At 41.8% G+C, this 27,659-nt stretch overlaps 1 protein-coding gene across 5 annotated transcripts in view; it reads right to left on the bottom strand.

Moving 5' to 3' along the window:
* slc2a9l2 (solute carrier family 2 member 9, like 2) overlaps positions 1-27,659 on the bottom strand; it is an 81,372-nt gene that overhangs the window by 38,040 nt on the left and 15,673 nt on the right. For all 5 annotated transcript variants that reach the window (XM_061785472.1, XM_061785473.1, XM_061785474.1 and 2 more), the window contains 5 exons: positions 26,495-26,619; positions 23,629-23,774; positions 7,535-7,667; positions 4,826-5,013; positions 4,021-4,131 (listed from right to left, as the gene is read on the bottom strand). In XM_061785472.1, coding sequence (XP_061641456.1) covers positions 4,021-4,131; positions 4,826-5,013; positions 7,535-7,667; positions 23,629-23,774; positions 26,495-26,619 — 703 coding nt within the window. The remainder of the gene's footprint in view (positions 1-4,020; positions 4,132-4,825; positions 5,014-7,534; positions 7,668-23,628; positions 23,775-26,494; positions 26,620-27,659) is intronic.

Here is a 27,659-nt window from a genome sequence, read left to right on the forward strand (position 1 = left end):
ATAAACCAATGCAATTCAAAGATAGAAAAAAAACCTTTAATAATCTGGAATCCAAAAATGGCCAACCAAATGCGAATGCCAACAGAAAATCAGTAGTGCATTGGTAAGAAACTTCCTGAAGCGAGAAAAGTCATCGTAATAAAGAAGCACTCCTGGAAATGTTACAGCTCTGCAACTGGACTGCAACCCAGACAATAAAAAGTATGAAGACCAATAACAAAACAAAAGGTAAATTAGCAGCCAAAAGCAATAGTCTAATCTTGTTTTAGACAGTACAATGTGAAAAGTCAATTACGTAAATGTATAAATAGGCTAGAACACACTCCTGGATATGTTGTTTACTATAACAGTGGGCGCAATCAAAGACCAACGGCCCATTATAAAGGAAAAGAAGGCCACTGGATACCATGTTTGATGCACTGTGATAATTTTACTTCAATTAGCTGTAAAATTCAAATGTGGCATGAGTTCAACTGCACGCAAAGCGCAAAAATAAGTATTTACTGTCCCTTGGGCAGTGGAACAGAGATGACAAGGTACACCTTGAAAACGTGGAAACTAAAGGCCTCCTTATACTCCCACGGCCAACAACGCATCACATTGCATCACATGACCGACAAATTGGCCCACGCGGCCCCTCTGCGTCGCTTGACGCGAACACGGCAAAAATTGTTGATGCGCGTAGAATGCCGCGGAGATCATCTCTCGTGATTGGTCCGTTTTAGTCCCATGCTATGATGATGTAATCAACGTTCCTCCCGGTTCCACATACCACCTACGCCGCCGCCTTCTTGATCGATTTTGCAGGATAATTAAACGTATCATCTGGTCATCTAGTTCCATTTGTTCTAGCAGTTCTGGTGCACGGTCGCCATTGTTGTTGCTTTGTTCCTTGTTATGGAAAGGAAAGTAAAAACTGCTACCGGAAACGGCCAGAAAATGCAGAGGAAACTCCACCCTGTGGCGTCCTAGCCAATACCAGCCGTAGCGACATCCCCGACTTGGAGGAATAAAGAAGCCTTTAAGAATTCTGTTGTGATTAGGGTTGGGCATCGAGAACCGATTGCAACCGGGACTAACGTTCCGGTTCTCCCGGAACCGTTAACATTTTTAAATTTTGGCGCCCAGCTTTGATGGCTAGTCCTCCACCCACGAAGAAGAAGTGCCAAAAAGCAACGAAGAAGTGGCAAAAACCAACAAAGAAGAACACGCACGATGACGTGCTTGCGCCCAACGGCGGCAGCAGTGAACAAAAGTGTGTCTTAACTTTGTGAAAAGAAATGACCAGTCGCCTCAGTGCAACACTTGGAATAAGATTATATTGTGCAAAGGAGGCATTCACAATGTGTAGCATCTGACCCTCTCTGAGCCTCAGCCTACACCGCGCGGAGCTTCAGTGAAGTCAACTCTCAGTCAACTGCATGAGTGAAACAATAAAATACGTCTATGCCAACATTGACACAGCTAACAAGGTAAACTGTTGCTTGCACTTTTGCGCTGATGGTTTTTAGCGTTTATTTTGTCTTTTGTTGTCTTCTTTTCCCACTCCCCTCTAGAAACCTTGATCTGTTCGACTGATCGACTCTAATTCTCAATAAATATCCATTATAATACTAAGAAACCGCAGCGGTAGCATAAAAACTCCACTGTGACACAGTAAAACTGTTGCGGCATAAAAGGGAAACAGATCCTCCATTCTCCTTGACCTAACAGAATAGGACAAAAAAAAAAAAGAATGAGGCACTCTAATGCAGCCACTCCAGCCCGAAGCTCTATGCCACATGCACACAGGGTGTCAACTCTGACTTTTATTCCACTCTTCATCTTTCTCCGCATGATGGGCGCACACTCACAGCCAACAACAAGGTGCTCTTAAGTGGCCACACCGGCAGATTATCCAAAGGGAAGATGCATTTTCAGGATGTAGGCATAGGTAGTTAGCTAACTAACTGCATGTCGCAATTGCACCGGATAACTGCTGAGAATGAAGGCGCTCAAGTTCTTATACAGTATAGTGAGGGAGAGGCAACTCATGCCAGACTCCAAAGTGCATCACGCGTTGCCGTTTTGGCCACACCCCAAAAAAAAAAAAAAAAAATCTGGAAAACTGAAATGGCGAAAAACAGTTTAACGGTATTATAGCACCACAATTGAGTACTTACATAGTTCTCAGTCTTTGCACGTTTTCAGCAATTATATTCAACAAGTATAATGTATTTAGAAACAAATATCTGAATTCACTTTACAGTGTCTTTAAGTTTATTTCTTCAAACTGAATGAGGAATCCTTTGTATTCTGACGAGCATCTCTCCATTAGGTCATCATTTTAGCCTCCATTCAATTTCATCACATCTACACACCTACTAAACTTGTAGTGAATAACTCCAAAGTTTCCTATGCACAATCTCAATGAAAAATTTTAATACATTAGTGTGTCTCCAGGATTATGTTCTGCAAACTCATAAACAGATTCACAAAGTAAAAACACCTGCCAATAAAAGAAAACTTGACAAAGCCTAATGCGTGTCTATTGATTTGCTGCATGGCAAGTGCAATCACAATGACCTTTCAATAGAGAGAGAATGACAAGAGACGGGTTGAAAGCAGACCCATGAGACGACTGATTAGCACATCTGCCTCACAGATCTGATGACCTGGGTTCAAATCTGGCCTCGCCTGTGTGGGGTTTGCATGTTCTCCCTGTGCCTGTGTGGGTTTTCTCCAGGTACTCCGGTTTCCTCCCACATCCCTAAAACATGCATGGTGGGTTAAGTGAAGACTCTAAATTGCCCATAGGTGTGAATTTGAGTGTGAATGGTTGTTTATTTGTATGTGCCCTACGATTGGCTGGAAACCAGTTCAGGGTGTACCTCGCCTCCTGCCTGAAGTTAGCTGGGATAGGATCCAGCATGCCCGCGACCCTAGTGAGGTTAGGCGGTTCAGAAAATGGATGGATGGATTACAAATGCAAGCCCCAAAAGAATGAGCTATACTCTTCTTCCTTTCCTTTCGGCTTGTTCCGTGAGGGGTTGCCATCTAAACCTGGCCGTCCCTCTGATAAGCTCATTTCTAATTTTATCCAACCTGGTCACTTCTAGAGAGAACCACAACATCTTCATTTCCACCAACTCCAGCTCTGCTTCCTGTTGTCTCTTCAGTAGCACTGTCTCTAATCCGTACATCATGGCTGGCCTCACCACCGTCTTATAAACTTTGCCCTTTATCCAAGCAGAAACTCTTCTGTCACATAATATACCTGACACCTTCCTCCACCCTTTCCAACCTGCTTGGACCGTTTCTTCACTTCCTTACCACACTCACCATTGCTCTTGATTGTTGAACCCAAGTATTTAAAGTCCTCCACCCTCGCTACATCTTCTCCCTGTAGCCTCATTCTTTCCTCTCATTCATGCACGTATATTCAATCTTCATTCCTCTCCTTTCCACTGCATTCCGGTGGCGGACGTCGGTAACCAGGGCCATGACTGATCCAGTCTGGATTTCTTTGGATGAATGCTAATTTTTGTTTGGCAAAGTTTTAAGCCGGATGCCCTTCCTGACGCAACCCTCTGCATTTATCCGGGCCTGGAATTGGCCCACAGCAGTCGTGGCCCAATGGTTAAGATCATCGCCTGCCACCATGGGGGACCTAGGTTCAAGACCCCGACTGGACCATCCGCTAACATCCCCCGGACTCACGGCTGAGCAAGACACTGATACCCCGAAATGCTCCCCGTGCGCTTCAGCTGCCCCCTGCTCCAGTGTGTTCCACTAACGCGTATGTGTTCACTGTGAAGGGTTAAATGCAGAGAACAAATTTCGTGTGCATGCATGCATGTTCATGACAATAAAAGGTGATTCTTCTTCTTCTACAGTTTGCACTGCCTTGTGCCCCCGCCATAGGGTTGCATGACAAGAATGAGCTATAAAAAAAGTTATTTTAAAAGTGTTTTAAGTTGAGGGGAAACAATGAACACAACAACAAAGTGGGGTTGGCTAATTTATGGTGGCAATACTCACAGAGATGATGGCGGAGAAAGTCTCTACACCTCCTGTGCTGAGGGTTATATACGGGACAATATTGTCAGCAAAGCCTGCTTCGTGTAGGATACTACTGGTGTAGTACCAGATCTGTAAAAAAGGGAATAGTTCGTCATTGAAACCGAGTCAGTCTTAACTTTGTATGGAAAACAAAAGTAAATGTGTCACAAGTTGGTGGACAATTAGCCAAAAATGGACAACTATCCAACCAAACATGAGTTATTTTCTCTCCTAATAAAACAGCATCTAAGATGTTTTTTTTTTTCAGGTCATAATTTGCTGGTCTTCATTTCTTGCCAACTTGTGGAAAACCGTTGACAAACAATGCATACATTTGTTGTTTTGTCTTATTATATAAAACATCTATCTACTAATTTTAAAATCCACTGTTTGCATAATATTACATAATGCTTATATGTGCCATGCGATTGGCTGGCAACCAGTTCAGGGTGTACCCCACCTCTTGCCCAGAGTCAGCTGGGATAGGCTCCAGCACTCCAGTGACCCTAGTGCATGGAAAAATTGATGGGTGGATGAATGTCATCTTCCTTGCCACCTCCTAATACAGCACAGGTATTTTTTGTTGTTGTTGATAACAGAGACGAAAAAAATGCATGGATTTGGATAGCCTCAGTACTTGATCATATCGACCTCGTATTTCAAAAAAAGTAATCTGTATCAGAATGATCCAGACTTGGTAAACCTTTGATTTGCTCTCCTGGATCAAATTGATCTTGTAACTTTTGTCCTGGTTTTTCAAAGAACTGTAAAATGCGCGGCTTACAGCGTTGAGGCCGCAGAGCTGATAGCTGGCCATGGTGACCAAGACTGTGATGAGCTGCCAGCGAACCCCCCGATTCTTCAGAAGCTGTAAGACCGAAACCGTGTGGAGAGTTTTCTGAACTCGTGCCTCTGCATGGACCTCTTCCAATTCAAGAGAAACATCCTTTTTTCCAAGGAATCTCTGAAAGGCTGGTAGACACAAACACACACACAAATGGCATTGGTATACTTACCACATATATATACATATACATATACATACATATATATATATGTGTATACATATATATATATATATATATATATACTTGTATACATATATATATATATATATATATATATATATATATATATACACATTTATATATTATAATAATATAATAATATATAAATTATATATAAATTTGGAGAATGTGGTTTGGCATTGTCTTGCTGAAATAAGCAGGGCGTCCATGAAAAAGACGTTGCTTGGATGGCAGCATATGTTTCTCCAAAACCTGTATGTACCTTGCAGCATTAATGGTGCCTTCACAGATGTGTAAGTTACCCATGCCATTGGCACTAACACAGCCCCATACCATCGCAGATGCTGGCTTTTGAAATTTTCATCCATAACAGTCTTGGTTCTTTTCCTCTTTGGCCCGGAGGACACAACGTCCACAATTTCCAAAAACAATTTGAAATGTGGACTCGTCGGACCACAGAACACTTTTCCACTTTGCATCAGTCCATTTTAGATGAGCTCGGGCCCAGAGAAGCCGGCGGCGTTTCTGGGTGTTGTTGATGAATGGTTTTTGCTTTTCATAGTAGAGTTTCAAGTTGCACTTACGGATGTAGCGGCGAACTGTATTTACTGACATTGTTCCTGAGCCCATGTGGTGATATCCTTTCCACATTTATGTCGGTTTTTGATGCAGTGCCGCCTTGGGATCGAAGGTCACGGGCATTCAATTTTGGTTTTCGGGCTTGCCGCTTACATGCAGTGATTTCTCCAGATTCTCTGACCCGTTAGATTATATTATGGACCGTAGATGATGAAATCCCTAAATTCCTTGCAATTGTACGTTGAGGAACATTGTCCTTAAACTGTTCGACTATTTTCTCACGCACTTGTTCACAAAGAGGTGAACCTCGCCCCATCTTTGCTTGTGAATGACTGACCAATTCAGGGAAGCTCCTTTTATACCCAATCATGGCACCCACCTGTTCCCAATTAGCCTGTTCACCTGTGGGATGTTCCAAACAGGTGTTTGATGAACATTCCTCAACTTTGTCAGTCTTTTATGCCACCTGTCCCAGCTTTTTTGGAACATGTTGCAGCCATAAAACCTCAAGTTAATGATTATTTGCTAAAAACAATAACGTTTATCTGTTTGAACATTAAATATCTTGTCTTTGTAGTGTATTCAATTAAATATAGGTTGAACATGATTTGCAAATCATTGTATTCTGTTTTTATTTATGCTTAACACAACATTCCAACTTCATTGGAATTGGGGTTGTCGTCAGTACAAATAACTGACAGCAGTTCTGAGAAGTCGTCCATAAATTTTCTGTTGTATCTTGGAGGCCTATAAATTATTAAAACAATAACCTTTGGGTCACCTTTAACTAAAAAACAGAGATATTCAAAAGAGCTAAAATCACCCAGTATAACCAGGGAGAACTGCTGGATGATCCATTACCGTTATCACAGTCCACATCCGTCCCCTTTGTTGAGATAAGTGGCTGTCTGTTAGCACACTCCTGCTCACCGTTTTGAGACATCGGTAGAGTGGTTTCATTCCCCGATGTCCCATTTACATCCACATACACTTCAAGACTTGCAAATCATTGTATTCTGTTTTTATTTATGTTTAACACAACATTCCAACTGCAATGGAATTGGGGTTGTAAATAAACCCGTCAGCTGATTTCCACAAAATATAAGGCCAAATGCTAAATAGTGCTATTACAATCGTGAAAATTAGCACTGATGAATACAACAGGTGTACATTATATGGTGCACCTGTGTGTATTATCCCAAGACTTCAAGAGAATTATCTTGAGCATAAAAGTGCTCAAAATAAGTCCGATCAAAGTCTGTGTCTTGATATTACATTTCTGCATGCTGTGACATACAGTTTGAGCTACATTTGCATTTGAACATACGCTTTCTCTATTAACATACTCATTTATGGAAAAATTTTGTTCTAATGGATTGTTTCTATAAACCACAAATGTGCACTTCCAGTCAAAGAAGAGATACCGTAGGACCCATTGTTCCCGTCTCAAGGTATAATCTACAATAAAGAAGGCTAATTATTGGACTTCAAGGGAACTGGTTGTTAATTGTCACCAACAAAAAGCCACGTACTGTATGTTCCGAAGCTTTAAAAGGCCAGTGTCACGTGCAACTTTGTGACTTCCTCTACAGTTACACTCCTTTGCACCACAAAAGGTACAGTAATTTTACTTTTTTAAAATACTGGGTCACAGCAAAGCACACTGACTGAAGCCCGGAGACAAAAAAAGAGGCTGCTAAAATCCAACAATATGACAAAAATGTCATGCAAAGAGAATAATACATTCTATAGTCTCTAGATTCAGGCCAGCTCAAGGAACGAAAGGTTACTAGAGAAAATTGTATGTAGCCAACAGGGTTTGTGTTCTAAAGCAGAACCTGAGTGAGAATGCTTTCATTACTTGACTGTGTTGTCGTGTGTATTACCTCTCTCTGCTGCAGCCTCATCCCTCCTCTCAATCAGCAGGTAGCGAGGGCTCTCTGGAAAGAAAGGCATAACGCAGAGCTGCAGCACAGCAGGCAATGCCAGGAAGGAAAATAAGTAGTTCCATCTGGACTCCTGCAGTGAAGAATCAGCCAACAATTGAATCAGTCGTCAAGATCAGCGATGAATGCTCAGGTCTGTTTCAATTACAGTTCCAAGTCTGACTGATGTGTCAGATCAAAATTGGATGGTAACAGTCACCATTAAACTGATTTCTTTGATGACACAGTGCGCTTTGTGAACACGTTTTACCGGTACCTCATTGTTACAAGCTGTGAGGAACATAGATGACTCAAAAATATCTGTTTCTCATAAAGAGGTATTAGCCTGTTACATTCAGACGTGTCTTTGCCGCAGACATGCGATGTGTTAATGTTTACTTCAACATAACATCAAATGTGCTTTCTCAACATGCAACATATGTGACTGCTAAATCTCTGTAAAAACAGTAATTTGTGGTGTGTTTTATGTATATATTGATGTAAAACTGTTTTTTGTTTAGATGTGAATAAAATTATATACTGCACAGTGCATAGTTTTCATTGGACAGTCATAATCATATAATAAAATGGATAGCCTTCTTGTCAGCTTTCTGGAAATGATGGCACATGGACTAAGTAACATGACTCTGGTCATTTTCATGTCTCTGATGTGATTGTTACTGGTATCTAGTTTTGAAATTTAATTAATTCAAGTATGAATTGCCACAGCTCCTAAAAATGTCCAGGAAGGATATTGGTTTACAGTAAACACAACACAAACACACAATTTGATAATGTGCTCGATGAGGTTAGTAGTTTTTTCAACTTAGAGTCATCTCATGCTACATCGCTGAACCTGGAGGGCGCATGCTCTCATGCCGTGATTGAACGCAGGTGAAATAAAAAAAGGCTTTTCTCTTCTGGCCTCAGTTGACAAAACAAAGCAGAAGTGGAAGCACATTTAATGGCAGCTTCACACAAGTAGAGTAAACACTAGGGACAGAAATGGTTTGTGCAGTAGGTAACCCGTAATGGAAATGTCAGGACGACCACATTGTTGAATTCTGCATTTATAATACTTTTGCTTGGTCAGTCTTCATTACTGAACATAACCAAACAATTACGCCAGCAAGAAAAGAACAGGCCCCTTGAAAATCATTACTTGGTTTGTTAGACAGTAACCCATCCATCCATTTTACGTACCGCTTTATCCTCACAAGGGTCGCGGGCGTGCTGGAGCCTATCCTAGCCATCTTCGGACGATAGGCGGGGTTCACCCTGAACTGGTCGCCAGCCAATCGCAGGGCACATATAAACAAACAACCGTTCGCGCACACATTCACACCTAAGGGCAATTCAGAGTCTTCAATCAACCTACCATGCATGTTTTTGGGATGTGGGAGGAAACCGGAGTCCTCGGAAAAAACCCACCCAGGCATGGGGAGAACATGCAAACTCCACACAGGCGGGGCTAGGATTTGAACGCCGGTCCTCAGAACTGTGAGGCAGATGAGCTAACCAGTTGCTCACCGTGCCGCCGAGACAGTAACCGTTAATTGAAAATCTTTAATTCAACAGCAAGCTGTGAGATGTAATTGGCTGTCACTTATAGCTGTTTAAAGTCTAATGCATGATGGATTACAGCAGTGGTGTCAAAGTCATTTTTGTGGCGGGCCACAAAAAAGTTATGGTTCCTCTTAAAGGGCCGTTATGACTGAAACCACACAAATGTATAATCGCTTTATCATATTACATAGAGTTTACACAAAAAAAATGTTGGATAAGTAGTTTTGAAATACAAAGTCAAGGAAAACATATATATTTACATATATAAATATGTAATATAAAGTGTGTTGGTAAAAAAAAAACATGCTTGGAATCTCAACATTTTTAAAAGTGACGACAATTTGCAATTTTGGAACAGATTCAAACTCGAAACGAAGTAGTGATTTGCTTTCGTGGGCCAGACAAAATCATGTGCCGTGCCGCATCTGACACCGGGGCCTTGAGTTTGACACCTATGGATGCACTGCACTGCAGTAATTATCTGATACAAGTTGGCATAAACAACGTTGGCCCAATAAATTGATGTGATGTTTGTTTTTTCCATCTTTGTTGTGTCATACTGAGACTCAGGTCACAGCACTTTTTGGCCTTCACCAATATTTATACTAGCAAGGGTTTCCTACTTTTCTGAGTCACTGCAGCATCAATGGAACTGTCCACCCACCGGGATCATAACTAACAAATAAATAGACAAACAAAATACAAGTTGTCATGATCCACTCTTGTCACTTTTTTTCTGTCAGTTGGGTTCCTCCCTGTTTTTTTTCTTTGTTCCTCGAGTTAAGCAAGGAGGTGTGCATCTGGGAGCTATTGTAATCAACTCCCAGTTTTAAGGTGCTTACATACTGCACTTGGTAGGTTAGGGATCAGGACGGTGCAGGGGCGAGGGCGACATAGCGCAAGCTTTCCCATATTTCACACTAGTTGCTAAGCAACCCATCAGAAGATAGTCTGCTACCTTTTGCCGCTTTGGATGTGAAGTAGGAAGCAGCTCTGTGCATATACTAATAAGGATGAGCATTCTATGCCATTCCTTGCAATGCGATCTCTGACAGAGGTCCTCAGTTCGCCTCCACAGTCTTTTTCCAAGGCCCTGGTGGCCTCTGTTAGTCTCTTATAGTCACAACAAGGACTGAGTGGACAGCTGGAGGCAGCCATACACTGTGTTTGCCATCAAGATCCTGCTTCCTGGTCGTTACACCTTCCTTGAATTGAGTACGTCCATAACTCCCTTGTCTGTTGTGCCACAGGTATGGCTCCATTCATGGTCACCAATGGCTTTCAGACACCCTGTTCACATCACAGGAGTCGGATATTTCTGTCCCCTCTGGTCAAGATCAGCTCCACTGTGCCCAACGTGTCTGGTGTCGCAGCTGCTCAGCCCTTTCCCGCACTGTCACTCACGACCGGCAGCTTGCCCACGATATCCTATAGTCACACACAGGGGGTGTGGCTATTGTCTAGGGAAAGCTGGTACCCAGGTTCATTGGTCCATTGGAAATCAAATGTCCCATCAAACACTGCATGGAAAGGCTCTGATTGCCCTATTCGCTCAAGATCCACCCAGTTTTCCATGTTTTCCTTCTCAAGCCTGTCACCTTGAGTCAGCTGAGCTCTCCTACAGTGCCTCCTTCTCTACTAATTAACAGCACATCATGCATTTACGGTCAAGGCCATTATGGATGCCCCAAAAAGGTGTAGCAGTTTCCAGTTCCTGGTCGACAGGGAGGTCCAGAGGAACAGTTGTGGATCTCTCGTTTTCTTCTCCTACATCATACTCCCCCACAGCAAGCCGCGGTTCACTGCCAAACTTCGCCAAGCTAGAGAGGAAGCCTATCGGAGTGGAGACATAGACCTGTACAATCAGGCCAGAAACAAGCTGACAAAAGAAATCAACATTGCCAAGAGAAATTATGCAGAAAAGCTGGAAAACCAATTCGCTACTAACGACTAAGGATTACAATCATGAACCAACTATAAGCGATCAACCCCCCAAGCGGAGAACAATAAAGGACTGGCTGACAACTTCAATACCTTCTACAGCAGATTTGAAAAAGACATTTTCACAGGTCACACCCACCCAGCCGCACTACCAATGGCCACCATTACACCTCTGACTCCCCCTTCTGCATTGATCATTCACGAACAGGACATGAAAGGCATCTTTAAACAACAAAAGATCAACAAAGCGGCAGGCCCCGACCGTGTGTCCCCCTCCTGCTTGAAAGTTCGTGTGCAGCGGTTTACTCCAGTTTTCACACAGATTTTGAATAGAACTGTGTGAGGTCCCATCATGCCTCAAATGCTCGACCATCATCCCGTCTCCAAGAAACCTGCAATTTCAGGACTGAATAACTACAGACCTGTCACCCTGACATCTGTGGTTATAAAGTCCTTTGAGCACATCATGCTGGACCACCTCAACAGCATCAGAGGGCCCCTGCTGGACCCCCTGCAGTTTGCCCGTCGAGCAAGCAGGCCTGTGGAAGACGCAGTCAATATGGGACTGCACTTCATCCTGGAACACCTCGATGCTTATGCCTTTCCTGTTCGTCGACTTCAGCTCTCCGTTCAACACCATCATCCCTGAACTCTTCTCCTCCAAGCTTCTCCAGCTCAGCGTCTCTGCCAGTGGAGCTTACTGACGGGCAGAACACAGCTTCTCTTCTCCCTCTACATGAGCAGCTGCACCGCAACACGCCCGACTGTCATACTCCTGAAGTTTTCTGACAACACCACAGTCGTCGGCCTCATCAAAGACGGTGACAAGTATCAACAGGAAGTGGAGCGGTTGGAGCTTTGGTGCAGCCAACACCACTTGGAGCTGAACACGCTCAAGATTTTAGAGATGATCGAGGACTTCAGGAAACATCCTTCGCCACAGCCGCACCTCAAGCTGTTCAACTGCTCTGTGTCAACCGTCGATACCTTCAAGTTCCTGGGAATTACAGTCTCTCAGAATCTGAAGTGAGAGACAAACATCAACTCCATCCTCAATACGACCCAGCTGAGGATGTACTTCCTGCAGCTTCTGAGGAAGCATGGGCTGCCACAGGAGCTGTTGAGGCAATTCTACACAGCAGTCATTGAATTGGTTGTGTTCATCCCTCACAGTCTGGTTTGGTGCTGCCACAAAGAAGGACAAAATAAGACTGCAACGGACTGCTAGGACTGCCAAAAAGATTATCGGTACCCACCTATCCACTCTTGAGGACTTGTACACTGCCAGAACTAAGACAAGGGCATGCAAAATCCTCTTGGACTCTCCACATCCTGGTCAACACCTATTCCAGCTCCTTCCCCTCAGGTAGGTGCTATCGAACAATGCAAATAAAACGAGCAGAAATTCCAATAGCTTCTTCCCTCTTGCCATCGACCTCTTAAAAGGTCGACTTACAATTTCATTGTAACATGCTGCCAATTTTGCACCTCTCTGTCGGGACACTTCTACATTAGTCGTGCACTCGCTGTTTTATCAAGCTGCACTATTTACATACTGTTGTTGATTACCATTGGCCGGTTATGTGTTTGAGAACTCTCTGCACCACTTGCACAATTGTCACTGTATCAGATCATTGCACTATTAGCCACTTTAAATTGCTCTAAATACACATTGCTCAATGACTCTTCATACTTGTTTTATTTTCTAAATGTATATTTTGTCAGTGACTATTTTTTTGTCATTCTAGAGTGGCTCCAACTACCAGAGACAAATTCCTTGTGTTTTGTAACATACTTGGCCAATAAAGCTGATTCTGATTCTGAGGGACTTTTAAGCAGATTATCCTGACAAGCCCAGGTAGCCCGCCAGAAGGCGTCCATTAGTTTGTGGTAGGGTTGCTGGGGAACACTCTAGTGATCCACTGAGTTATGTTTTGTTTTTGTCTCTCAGTCGGATCTTCCCTCTGTTTTTCTTTGTTTCCCCGAGGCAGCACAGGAGATTGTGCAAAACATTTTATGTTTATTAGTCTTTTCTTTTTAATTCCAAAAGCTTTTTGTTTATTATTTTTAACTTTGGTATTTGGTTTAAGTGAATTCTTTATACCCATTAGTACCGGTTTATGTTACTTATATTTTATGTTGTTTGTAATTGTAATTAAAAAAAAAGTAAAAATTTTACTCCTTTAGCGCTCTGTGTCTGTTTGGGGTCCGACCAGTCATATATGGTTACAACAGCGCTGCACTTTTTTCCCTCTCTGAGACCACAGCGTGGCTGCTGAAAACCTTTATGTCACATGTCTTGGGAGAATATAAACGGTACTGTATACGCGTGGAGGATCAGTGGAAAAGCCCATCAACCCCTCTGCCTGCCTGCCTCTGACTGTTGACCATGAATGTCACCTCGTCTAAAACCTTTCTTACTGATGCTGATGGAAGATGTGCTAGCTGACAGCTGACAGTAAAAGTGTTTGCAATCAGATTGGTAAATTATTACAACAGTCAGTGTAATGTGCGGGAAGCCACCATTGTAGCGACAGCAACACAATACAATAAATACATCAATTTTCTGTACCGCTTATCCTCATTAGGGCCGCAGGTGTGCTGGAGCCTATCCCAGCTGACACTGGGCGAGAGGCAGGGTACACCCTGAACTGGTCGCCAGCCAATCGCAGGGCACATGTAAACAAACAACCATTCGCACTCACATTCACACCTATAGGCAATTTAGAGTCTTCAATCAACCTACCGTGAATGTTTTTTGGGGATGTGGGAGGAAACGGGAGTACCCAGAGAAAACTCATGTAGGCATAGGGAGAACATGCAAACTCTACACAGGCGAGGCCAGATTTGAACCCATGTCCCCAAAACTGTGAGGCAGATGTGCTAACCAGTCGGTCACCGTGCCGAATACAATAAATCAGACCATAATTTATGTAAGTGATATCTTTCAATGTAGGCACCAACTGTAGAAATAATGTATGAAAACTGAGAAAAAACCTTACAGCACAGAAGATATACTGTATATGGTAGCTCCCATTGCCTCATCTCCAAATGTAATTTAATTTGAATTTAATTTATTCTTCAAATTCAATTTATCATACTAATTATCATAGAGGCGAGGATCCTGTTTGTGGACTTCAGTTACGCGTTCAACTGCTGCTCTTCTCGTTCTACATGATTGACTGCACCACAATGCACTCAGCTATCAAACTCATGAAATTTGCAGAAGACACCACAGTCGCCGGCCTCATCAAAGACGGTGACGAGTCTGCATATCGACAGGAAGTGGAGCGGCTGGAGCTTTGTTGCTGCCAACACAACCTGGAGGTGAACACGCTCAAGACGGTAGAGATGATTGTGGACTTCAGGAAACATCTTTCACTACAGCTGCCCCTCACGCTGTGTCAACCGTCGATTACCACCTCTTCCAGCTCCTTCCCTCAGGCAGGCGCTATCGAACAATATAAATTAAAACCAGCAGGCATTCCAACAGCTTCTTCCCTCTTGCCATTAACTTCTTAAAAGTTGACTGACAATTTCATTGTAACATTCAGCCAATTTTGCACATCTCTGTCAGGACACTTTTACATTATTCGTGCACTCTCTGTTTTACCATGCCGCACTACAGTATTTGCATACTGCTGTTTATTATTACTGGACATTTATGTGTTTGAGAACTCTACACCATTTGCACAATCGTCACTGTACCAGATAATTAGACGATTAGAATAAACACCATTTGTCAAAGCTTGTCACTCTTTCACACCTTATCAGTGGTGGCTGGTCAATAGAGGGCACTTGGGTGCGACCCTACTGCTCAGCTGAGTCACCTTGAATAAGACAAAAATTTAATCCAAGTCATGAAAACGAAATATAATGAAACAAAAAAATTAATCCATGTATATCTATTTCGAGATGAGCAGGATAAGTAGTACACAGTTAACAAAGAGAACTTTTTTCTCTCTCTCTGTTATCTCATTTTATGACGCACTTCCGCTTTGGGGCACCAGACTCTTTACCCATTGACTCTCATCAAAAGTATGACATTCACAGTCGGTCCTTTTGCAATGCAAAAGAAAGGGCCAAGGTAGGACGTTAAAGTCTTGCATCCACGAAAAAATGCACCCTCCCAACATGGACCTGACATCTCATCCGGTGCAATTATTCCCAATAGAGTAGTGGAACAAAATGTCTATGTCCTGTCTCTATGCACACAGATTTTCTGGAGTCTGTGTTGACACCTACACTAAATTCACTCGGCATCTCATGGAATTGCTTTTTATTTATTGAAAGTTTTACATCTCATCATACCTCTGCAAATTTAAAGGTTTAAAGGTTGCTAACATTGGTTGCTAGCTTTCTATAATGATTGCTGGCTTTGTGTGGCGTGTGTTGAACAGTACTGCTCTTGTTTACAACTTCAATATGACTAAAATGTTAGTAATGTTTTTATCTAGTGAGTTATGTATCTTTCTCAGTGCGACTGTTTAGTATGAAAACAATGACAAATTCCAGCCAGTGCCCATTTGACCTCACTAACTACGCCGTAACAGAGCAGTTGTCGGTGTTCTTGGAGCAAGTTCATTTAGCTCAGTGTGTATTGCGATTGTCTGAGAAGTTGGTGGAAGCAGATTCAAATCCAGAATTGACTGTACCTTTCTAATCACTGCTGTTACTTTTGTTGTTGTTAAAGTGAACAATGTTTTTGCCAAGTCTCCCCGTCAGACAGTTGCTTTGTGTGCTTATTTTAAAAACTAAGAATGTGTGAACATGGGTAAATTAAAGGTAGGGTGGGTAGAAATACCTTTTAGAATTTGAAAATATAATTGAATGATGATGTTAATGATATTTACAGTACATGCTTCAATACTATGTAACTGGATGGAGCACTAGCTATCTCTGTATCTATCTATCTATCTATTCTCCCCCAAAGAGAAAACTCCACCAGCCACCACTGCACCCTATTCTCGTGTTATCTTTGTCTCGGAGTACTAGAAGCCTTAGACCAAAAAAATATTTTGAATCTCATAACGAAAGGCCAGCAAATACCACGGTGACATTATCTGAATATGTCACACAACTGGTATTCAACTGTCAAACTACTGGGAAATAGACAGGTCTAAAGTGTGGCAAATAGGTCAGATGAATACATCGGCTGCACAAGTCAACATCCTGGTCAAAATTGGGTGTCGGACAGGCCAATATTTATGAATTACAAATGACTTTGTGTCATGCTCGTATAAATGTCAGTGTACAGTTTAGGCTGTGATTACACTGCATTTTTCAAGTGATGCATCCATCCATCCATCCATTTTCTGAGCCGCTTCTCCTCACTAGGGTCGCGGGCGTGCTGGAGCCTATCCCAGCTGTCATCGGGCAGGAGGCAGGGTACACCCTAAACTGGTTTCCAGCCAATCGCAGGGCACATAGAAACAAACAACCATTCGCACTCACAGTCACACCTACCGGCAATTTAGAGTCTCCAATTTATGCATGTTTTTTGGGATGTGGGAGGAAACCGGAGTGCCCGGAGAAAACCCACGCAGGCACGGGGAGAACATGCAAACTCCACACAGTCGGGGCCGGGGATTGAACCCGGGTCCTCAGAACTGTGAGGCTGACGCTCTAACCAGTCGGTCACCGTGCAGCCTCAAGTGATGCAATTCAATTTATTTATTTTTTGTTAACTTATATGGCCCCAATTTTTCTCCGGCCTCATTGTAAAATTTCCTGATCTCAATTCACACCGACTAAAATTGGAAGGAAATTGTAACTGCACACTACAACCTGTACTCGACAAATCACACTAAATATATAGACTATATATAAACTACTGTATAATAAAGGTCTGTTCACCTCTCTGGGGTTCAACTGAAAATCTCCTTCCCATATTTAGAAGGAGCCACATAAAACCTTAATCTTGCATGCATAATGATTGTCTATAAAGAGCCTGCTCGTTGCGTCAAAAATGAAACAATCAGTCATTAAAATGATTCCAAATGGTGTAACCATGGGGACAAAAGATGCACCTCAAACAAAGGAGGAAGCTTAGGGATCCAGATGCTGATCCAGATTCATGTTTTGCTTAGTTTAATTTTATCAGGTAGAAAACGACTGCAAACATTTTTTTTCATTGACTATTGCCCAACTGTTATTATCTTATGCAGGACCTCAGGTCCCTGAGGAAACAAATCAAGGAAATGACTGTCTGCCATTGGTCTTCGTACTATGTCCTAAACATTGGCACTATTATGACTTAACCAAGCGTGTTGTACAAGCAGCAGAGGCCATCGGTGGTCAAAATAAGCCTGAGTGGCTTAACAGCTTTTGCAAATCATTGCACAAGAAGGGAAACAAAAGTGCAGAGCAAAGCAGCTTCTGCAAAGTTTTATCAAGGGCACAAGCATGAAACAGTGCTCTTCTCATCTGATCATTGCATTACACACACATGTTCAAAGACATGGCCATTTGGGGGGGAAAAGCGTCTAACTGAAGAACAACAACAGAGTCAAAATAGTGAAGAAATACTACTTTTCTTTTCTGTTCACAGTTCAGGGTTGTTTTTCCCCCCCTGTCTGTTGCCCAAAGTCAGCTGGGATAGGCTCAAGCTTTTCCCTGATCCTGAACAGGATACGCAGGAGAAAATGGATGAAAGCATGAATAGCTGTATTTGTACTCACCCCAGACTCTTCCCAAACTGTAGAAGCATAAACAAATAAAATGATCTTGATGATTTTTTTTATTTTTTATATTGCTACTCTTAAGTTCTCTGGTGTCCACCAGGAAAGTCTCACCTCACACTTTGAAAACCTTCCATCCATCAATCAATTTTTTATTGATTGTCCTCATTAGGATCACGGGTAACTGGAGTCTATCCCAGTTGACTTTGGGCAAGGGGCAGGGTACACTTTAGACTGGTCACCATTCATTTGTAGGGCACGTATACAAACAACTATTCATATACACGTACACAACCTATGGACAATTTAGTCTTCAATTGACCAAAGAAGTATCTTTTGGGGATGTGGGAGGAAGCTGGTTTACCTGGAGAAAGCCCATGCAAGCAAATGCCACACAGAGATGTTCTAATAGCGATTCAAACCCAGTTCTCCTCTTTGTAAGGCAGATGTCAATCTAGCCATTTTCTACAGCACTTAGGGCCTACACTTACAATTATAACGTTCTTAAGTTTGCAACACTTGCACCGTTAGTTTATCACATCCTCTATTACGTATATTATCAAGGGCCAGTTCTTGGACCCCTTCTGTTCAGCCTGTATATGTTACCCTTGGGTCAAATTCTTCAGAACCTTAATGTTGACTATCATGGCTATGCAGATGACACAAAGTTATATCCAGCAGTGTCTCCAGATGACCACAGTTCAATTGTGGTGTTATGTTAGTCTAAAACATCGATAACCGGATGACCCAAAACTTTCTTCAATTAAACCACAACAAAACCAAGATAATTGTTTTTTTGCAGTAAAGAAAAGATTATTGCTGTTAATAAGTACCATGAGTCACTCTGTTTAAAACACAAACCAAGTCGGATACCTTGGTGTGCTGATAGATTCCGACCTGACTTTCAGCAGTCATATCAAATCAATCACTAAAACAGCTTTCTAGCAGCTGAAGAACATATCCAGGGCTCTATATGTGTAGTCTGTGCAACCTGCGCCACAGCGCAAATGGTGCACATTTTGATATTTGTGCCAGCGCAAGGCTCGCTGCGTGTTTGCCTATTTGGCAAACTGTTCTGCGCCAAGTTGGTCGGTGTTGCCGCAGCGGCGGTGTGTCCTTTGGCTTCTGCATTGGAGAATGAGGGCTCTATTTTCAGTGATGCATCTTCATTTTCGTGCAAGCGCAAGCAGGGTCCAAAATTAAAACGTTGCAAGTGAAAGTTTCTACCCCAGTACACAAACATACATGCTCCAGTCATAGTGCAGCGGCGAGTGTCCTATATATATATATATATATTGTGCAGCCTTATGTAAAATTATTTAATATTTTGGCCGGTAAAAAACATGCTTGGCTGGTGGATTTTTTTCATATACCGGCCAACTTGGCCGGTGAGTCAAAACATTAATTTAGGACACTGAGCGCAAGACTTTGGACTTTTCATTCATCCGATTTTTTTTTTTCCTGCCAAATATCGGAATCGGCATTAGCCCTAATAAAAACAGCACACTCTAAACAACAAATCATAAATCCAATACCACTGCAACAAAATACAAATAAAATCAACAAATACAAATAACAAACCAGTATAACTAATCATAAACCACAACAACAGATAACAGAACACGGATACAAATAAAAGAAAGACACCAGTAAATGTATTTGTTTTGTTTCAAGGCACGTTGGTTTGTCTTGATTTTTTTTTAAAGGTGTTGTCACTATGATTATGTATGGTTTGACTGTCTGGTTGAGGGAAATATTTTTTCCCCATATTTATCACATTTAATACAAACACCCAACCTAACTCTGTGTTACAGTCATTACAATGCCCTTATATTTTTATCATGTTTTTGTGTGTGTTGGGACAAAAGCAACATGGACAGCCAAACATCTTTGAGCTCAGAGGTGGTAGGCTAGCACCAAAAATTAAATATTTGAAAAATCGACTCGTCTTGTACATGGGGTTCTAAAGGCAGTGCTGTTCATTGGTGCCTTGAGATACAAGTTCAATTTGTTCTGTGACCACGCTCATAACTCAAATCACCCATATATCTCAAATTATCTTTCCCCATTGAAATGAATGGAAATGCCATTAATCTGTTCCAGCGTCTGCCAAAAAACAACACAATTGTGTTTTTTTAATGAGGAAAAAAATGCACTCTATAATATTGTGCTTTCTAAATAGAAAAATATAATAATAATACAGTAATGACATTTGAATAGAATTGATAAGAATTGGACCATTTTTGTCAAACCTTCTCATTCAACTTAATGGCCACTTGGGTGCAGTATAATACAGTCGGATGCATATACAGTACCGTACATGGATGTCTGTACAATAGACCTCATAGCTCCACCTAAAGAATATTTATATGATTGAGTGATGTCATATTGAATGGCTAAATGTGTTGCTACACCATTTGTGTTCAAATACCAGTTGCTTAAAGGGTTATGTATTTTCCATTATTTGTTAGCAATATCAAGCTAGTGGAATAAAGGCTAAGCTATGTGTTAGTTTTAAATACACAATATATACTACTTCTCCTAGTTTTCTCTTTAGTTTGACAGTAAACTTTAAACAGCTTGTATTAAACAGCTTGATTCCTCTTTTTTGACGAATTGTTCACTCCAGGTATTTGCCAAAGTGCTGCTATTGTGAAGTGAGTACATTGCCACCACACAGCCCTCCTGCCTCAAATTTGAGTTCCCAAGTCAACAAAAAATAAATAAATCAGCCAAATGACGGACCGTACCTCAAAACACATATTGAGTTACTCGACTTTCAAGGTAACGCTGTATTAAAGTTTCCGCAGCCACTTAGAGACCAATATTTGTTTTACAAAGACTAAGGTGAGACCTGTGTTCTGGGTCACTTCTGATTCACTTCTGGTATTTTTAACACTTCCGGTTCATTTTGGGACACTTCAGGTTATGAATAAAATAAATAATAAATAAATTATGACTTTGGGGCCTTTTCTACAGGCAAGTCCCAGTCTACACATGCTGACCCAACCAAATCATATAGTGAAGTTACACAAATAAGGCGCAGGAGGCTCAAATACACGTGCATGCAAACCTCACATACACAATTAACGGGCTGGTCGTCTGTACACTGCGCTGTGTGGATCCTGGCAATACGACAATGAAAACACCCTATATCATTTGATATTGGCCATAATTGTTTGGGTAGGGAGGGGGGGCGGGGGGGGGCAAATAGGCAGTCAGGGCCAGACACGGCCCAGGGGTGACCTATTGAGTGCTACTTGCCAACACTTAACATTGGAAGAATTGTTTCCACCCCTCTCAGGCTCAAGCTTGAATGTCAAGCCAAAATGATACTGCCTGCTGCAACTGCGCAGTGGAAGATATGACACTCAACCATCAGAATCCTCTTTACTTGCCAAGTATGTCAAAAACACACAATGAATATGTCTCCAGTAGTTGGGGCCGCTCTAGTACGGCAATAGACAGCCATTTTGATAAAAAAATTATTTGAGACATAAAAACATTACAGAGAGTCACTTAGCCTTTAGTGTTTTAATGGCAAGAGGGAAGAAGCTGTTGGAATGTCTGCTAGTTTTAGTTTGCATTGATCTATAGCATCTACCTGAGGGAAAAACCTGGAAGAGGTGGTGACCAGGATGTGGAGGGTCCAAGAGCATTTTGCATGCTGTTGTCTTAGGTCTGGCAGTATGCAAGTCCTCAAGGGTGGGTAGGGGGCTACTGACGATTTTTCTTTCCTGGGGCTTTTTGAGGATGGAGTTTAGGTCATGTCCTAAGAGAGTGTAATTCCCAGGAACTTCAACGGTTGACACAGGGCAGTTGGACAGCCTGAGGAGCAGCTGTGGCGAAGGATGCTTTCTGAAGTCATTTCTATAGTCTTGAGCGTGTTCACCTCCAGGTTGTGTTGGCAGCAACAAAGCTCCAGCCGCTCCACTTCCTGTTGCTATGCAGACTCGTCACCATCTTTGATGAGGCTGATGACTGTGGTGTCGTCGGCAAACTTTGACAGCTGGGTGCGTTGAGGTGCTGCCGTTCGTATAGCAAGAGAAGAGCAGCGAAGAGAGGACACATCCTTGGGGTGCCCACTTGCTGGTGGTGCGTTTGGATGAGGTTGTGTCCCCCAGCCTCACCTGCTGTATCCTGCCCATCTGGAAGTTGTAAATCCACTGGCAGATGGCAGGCGAGTGAGCTAGAGAAGCTTGGAGGAGAGGAGTTCAGGGATGATAGTGTTGAACGTGGAGTCTCACGTATGTCCCCGCACTGTCTGGGTGTTCTGGGATGAAGTGCAGACGCATGTTGACTGTGTCATCCACAAACCTGTTTGCTCGGAAGCCAAACTGCAGGGGTCCTGTGATGCTCTTGAGGTGGTCCAGCACGATATGTTCAAAGGATTTCATGACCACACATGTCAGGCCAACAGGCCTGTAGTCATCCAGACCCAAGATTTCAGGTTTCTTGGGGACCGGTATGATTTTGGAGCATCTGTGTGAAGACTAGAGCGAGCTGGTGTGCGCAGACTTTGAGCCAGGATGGGCACACAAGGTCTGGGCCTGTTGATCTTTTGAAGATGCGTCTCACATCCTGTTCATGAATGGTCAATGCAGAATTCCGAGGTGCGATAGTGGTCGGTTGTGCGGCTGGGTGGGTGTGGAGTGTGAAAGTGTCCTTTTCAAATCTGCAGGAGGTGTTCAAGTCGTCAGCTAGTCCTTTATTGTTCTGCGCTTGGGGGGATGGTCGCTTGTAGTTGGTTTAATACTTGCCAGACAGACAGAGTTGTGGGTAGTAAACATAATTTATTTTAGTGATGTTAATTTCTTTTGCCAGCTGATTTCTAGTGTAATTGTACAGGGCTCTGTCCCTACTTCCATTGGCATCCTCATTAGCATGGCGAAGTTGCTTAAGTTTGGCAGTAAACCATGGTTTGTTGTTATTGGACACATAATGTCTTTGTTGGTACACACACATCTTCACAGAAACTGATATAGGATGTGACACTGTCCATATACAGTATTCTTCCAGGCTGCCAGTTGAAGTTTCAAAGACTGTCTGTGCAGTCTAAACAGCCTTGAAGTTCTATCTTTGTTTCATTGGTCCTCTTTCTTTACGGTTTTCACCATAGGCTTCACACATTTAAGTTTGTGCCTGTATGTTGGTGTTAAGTAAATTAAGCAGTGATCAGACGAGCCCAGAGCTGCATGAGGGATCCCACAGTACGGGTCATTTAGCGTGGTATAACAGTTCTTTCGAATGTTGTTTTCCCTGGTAGGACAGTCAATGTGCTGCTTGTATTTACGGAGTTCGTAGTTGACTTTAGCTTTGTTAAAGTCCCCAAGAATAATGATGGGTGATTCCAGGTGCTTTTTTTTTTAAGTTTGTTTACTTGCTCAGCGCGCATTAGCAGTGCGGCATTCGTGTTAGCCTGGGGAGGAATGTAGACACCGGCGTGAAGCAAAGAGGCAAACTCGCTCGGCGAGTAGAATGGCTTAGTGTGTGTTGAGCTCTGAGACGGTACACCATTTTGTTAATATAGAAGCATATTCCGCCACTTTTGTTTCCCCCTGTGATAGCTCTGTGATGCGGTCCGCTCGGTGTAGTTGCAAGCCCGGAAGCATTACGGTGCCATCGGGGACACGTTCGCAAAGCCATGTCTCTGTGAAGCACAGGGCGGCAAGATGCAACATCAAAACAAAATGTGTTTCTATTCTGATCTATTGTTGCTATGTGTGGCTTACCTCCATGTGGCTACACTTTGACTCAGGCGTTTTTGTAAGGAATTAACTACATCATTTATACCTTTTCCATTCTTCTTTTCTAAACTCTTTCGGGATGTTTAAAGGGTGTCAGAGTAATGAATAATTTGTAACTCACCTGGCCTAGCAGCTCAGGTAGGCCCAGCACCTGACCAAAGAACACTCCAAGACAGATCAGAATAGAGTTGAACTGACCGATAGAACCACGGATATGTCTTGGGGAAATTTCTCCAAGATACATAGGTAGTACACTGAGAGCTATACCTATGAGAAAAAATAAAAGATTAAAATAAAATATATTCATCTCAAGGCATACATTTGAATTCAACAAGAACAAGCCAAGATGGAATAATCTGTTTCCCTTTCAACTGTTTATCATATGATATGTCTGATATTAAACAAATGAAACAATCTGAGGCCTGCTGAAAGTTTGCCTTTTTTGTTGTTTTAGCTGCTATTTTTGTGTCAACAAGGACAACATACAATTGTAAATAACAGTAGTCTCTATAAAGATTAGATTCAATTACCATGGCAGAGGTTTTATCTCGCTCTTTTTTTGATAGAAAGATTCAACTTCCATGGACTTTTCCCCTCTCCATAACGATTTTGTGTTTGTACAATTTAATCACTTCCAAGAATAAATTGAAAAATGCATTCTGTAGAATTTTTTAAAAAGACAACCCCCCAGCCCCGCTATATATTGATTTGCTTGTGTTACACCAAACAGGGAACCAGACAAAGCAAAGTTAGGTAAAGAGAGCTGTCAGAGTAATGTGGTGCACAAACAGTGCTGCACCCCTGAGCTGAGTTTTGGGTCTTATGTACACTTCCCATGCACTTAAAGATCACCGCAATCGTGGCATTTCTGTGACTTTTTTAAACCTTAAACAAAATTTCAAAGGTTTGAAGTTTAAAACATCAGTTCATGTTCTGGTCCAGTTTTTATTTAAATATATATATATATATATATACAAATCAAATGTTTGTGTTTGTAAATGTTTTAAAGCAATGTTTAGGCTTGCCATGATAGCAAATTTTTTAGGACGATATATTTCCCCAAAAAATATCACGACTAACGATAGTATCCTTGATGTTTTTTATGCCACCGATATAATGATATTAGAACATGCTAATTCAAGTACATCCTTTTAAAAGAGCAATTCACTTTTAATTATAATTCTAGGAATAATGAACATTGACATTATAATGTAGAACAATAAATAAAATATCTTCAATAAATAATATAAATAAAACAGACTCAGGCTCTGTTCACAAAAATTGCACTTCAACAAATGTTAAAATTTGGCACAGAGGTTAACAGGTAAACAGTCATTAATGCCTGAACAGGCAAAATACTGCTAATCAAGTTTCCAGTTGGTTAAGAAAAAGTTCCGAGTAGCAACATTAACAACAACAGAAGTAGATCATAGCAACCTGTTTTGATTCCACATTTGTACTACTTTTTAAAAGTCTACAGTCTTTCTTTAAACGCTGCTGTCAACATTTTCAATAGCTACATCTCTTACAATAACGCTATACTATATAGACTGTATTGTGAGCATACGTGCGCCATATTTGTATTTGCATTGTTGGGCAAAGGGTTCCATAATTGCAAGCTGACAGGAAACGGGAAATGTCTAATTGTGTTTTTTGTTCCCAGCTGAAGAAATTGGGTGGGATGCTTTTGTTTACAATGGATTTTGTCACTTTGACGTTTTGTGTTGTCTTTGTTGTGACTTCATACAAATTCGACAAACCACCAACGGGGTGGCCGCGTTCATCTGGCTTGAATCCAAAATGTTCCCACCTTGTCTCAGTGACGTTAGGATTTGGAACTAATTCCATTTACGCCGCTCAATTTTCTGTAACTGCAGCGACTGGCTCGGTGTCAGAAAACTTAGCTTCGTGTACGCGAGCGCCCGCATTTCAAACGCATGCACACGCGCACACAGACACGCACACGGCCAATCAGACGGAGGGTCCCCACGCTTCACTATATGCGACAGGTTGAGAGACCATCGTGTGTCTCCTTTCAAGTCGCGGCAGTGGTTTTTTGTTTTCTTCCTCAAATGACTGTGCACCTAGACGCACCCTCTGTTTTTTTTTCTTTTCAGGACCATTCAGAAAGTAGGGCGCCTATGCGACCAAATGAGTCATACTCTACAGTCGTGTCTCGTCCCAGAAAAATTTCCAGCACCAAGCCAGACTACTAAAACATGCGTCCGAAGATACAGATTGATCATACTTTATGCGTCCCTGCTAATTCTTTTGCGTCTCAGACGCACATCAAACGAGATCCGTGTAAATATATGTATATGTTTTTTCTTCTTCAGATGTGTTAATTATTTTACCCCAGGAAACAAGAAACAAATGCAGTTATTATAACAGAATTGTAATGAGACATGTAAGCTTCTGACCACTTGTGATCATTATCGCTCCATAAGTATGTCTCAAAGCAGTCTTAATTGGTGAAATTGGTTTTCATGACCGTGTTTTAATCCCCTCGCCTCTTTCAAACATCTAACAAAGGTAGCAAACTTGATGTTTGGGAGTAAGTGCTAATTTCACAGGCATTACACACTCATCTAACACAAACACACTCAGGTGATTTCTAATTTCCTCCTTGATGAGACCATCTCTCGCACTGAGTTGACATAACATTTACATTTTTCCCAGGCCTGATTTCATGTCCGTTGGAGAACCATAACTTTATATGTTCATGCCCTGTCACACTCTTAAAACGAATCAAAAATCACATAATTTTGAAGGTGCACATGTACAAAAGGGCAAAACTTAAAATGCACATAGTTGTCTGTATCAAAAGCTACAGTGCTGTAGTCTGAAAGCCCCAAATTCCAATTGATTATATGGTCACTCATGAAGGTGGCACAATAAAATAAACACAATAAACCACCGCCACCACCGCCAACCCTGTGATGCGATATTTCATCTGTCTGGGCTGTGCCATAAAACACTGCACTTACCAGAGTCCACCCCCACTATAAACCGGCCAATAATGAACATCTCAAAGGACCGTGCACTCTCGCCAAAGGTCAGCAGCAATGCAGCTATCACAGCAAAGATGTTATTCAGCAACAAGGTTCCCTTTCTGGTTGAAAAGAGATACTGGTTAGGGGAAAGGGGGTCTTTGAGCACTTAAACTTGACATACTGTAGATGTAGAATATATGTAAAAGAGTCAAATAACTTAATAACTAATAAGCGCCACTATAAGAATGCCAAGGATCAACGGCATGATTCAGTGAGGAGTATCAAGAGGAGAAGTTTTGAAATGAAGACTACAAGAGAAGCATTGAATCTATAGAAAGAAAAATATAGTCCTCATTGACTAACAGTTTTATGGTTAACTTTGTATTGAAAAATATTCTACAAACTCTCTAGGAGTCAGAAGGTATGATGAAATGGCACTGAAGAAACACTTGTCAGCCATTCCTTTCCATAAAGCACAGCCAACGCCCCCTGGTGGCATTCACGTTTTCTTTCAAGCTGCACAATACTGTATTTCTTTGTCAAAGAATTGAATTGCTTTAGTAAGTTGAATTGGATCTAAATACACATTTTGGATTGACCCAGCAGGGGTTTTCCCATTTGAACATCCCTTCACTAAACATTTGGATTATTCCTTTAAGATCTCCATCATGATGAATTATTCTGTCTTGAATAATTCAGGAATATATGAAAAGGAATGAGCACTCAGGAATTTTCAATTAATCAGTCAGTATTTGATTACATAGTCTTCATCTGCTATTTGACATTCAACTCCATTCCCTGACCTGTGAATTTTAGCCTTTTTGAGACCATTTTGGGAGGAAAACGAGCTGATTCACTGGTTTCTAACTGAGAATGAGGAGGGGAAAAAATGAATAATACATTTCAAATTCAACATGCAAGCAATATGGATCACAGGTTTTAAGATGAGATATCCAAGGGGAATAGTAAGGGATCTTGAGTTTCTGAAATGACTGAATAAAAACCTCACAAGATGTCTTCCCCTGCTTTCCGAGTGACATCCTTGTCGCCTGTGGAGTGTGAATAATTGATTCTTTTGAACATATATTATGTCAAAGAAATGGGGATATTTTGTCCAAGGAGGAGTTTGTCCTTGAAAGGGGTTAGGACATATTGTACA

This window comes from Phyllopteryx taeniolatus, chromosome 9 (assembly GCF_024500385.1).
Source record: "Phyllopteryx taeniolatus isolate TA_2022b chromosome 9, UOR_Ptae_1.2, whole genome shotgun sequence".
NCBI classification, from domain to species: domain Eukaryota; kingdom Metazoa; phylum Chordata; class Actinopteri; order Syngnathiformes; family Syngnathidae; genus Phyllopteryx; species Phyllopteryx taeniolatus.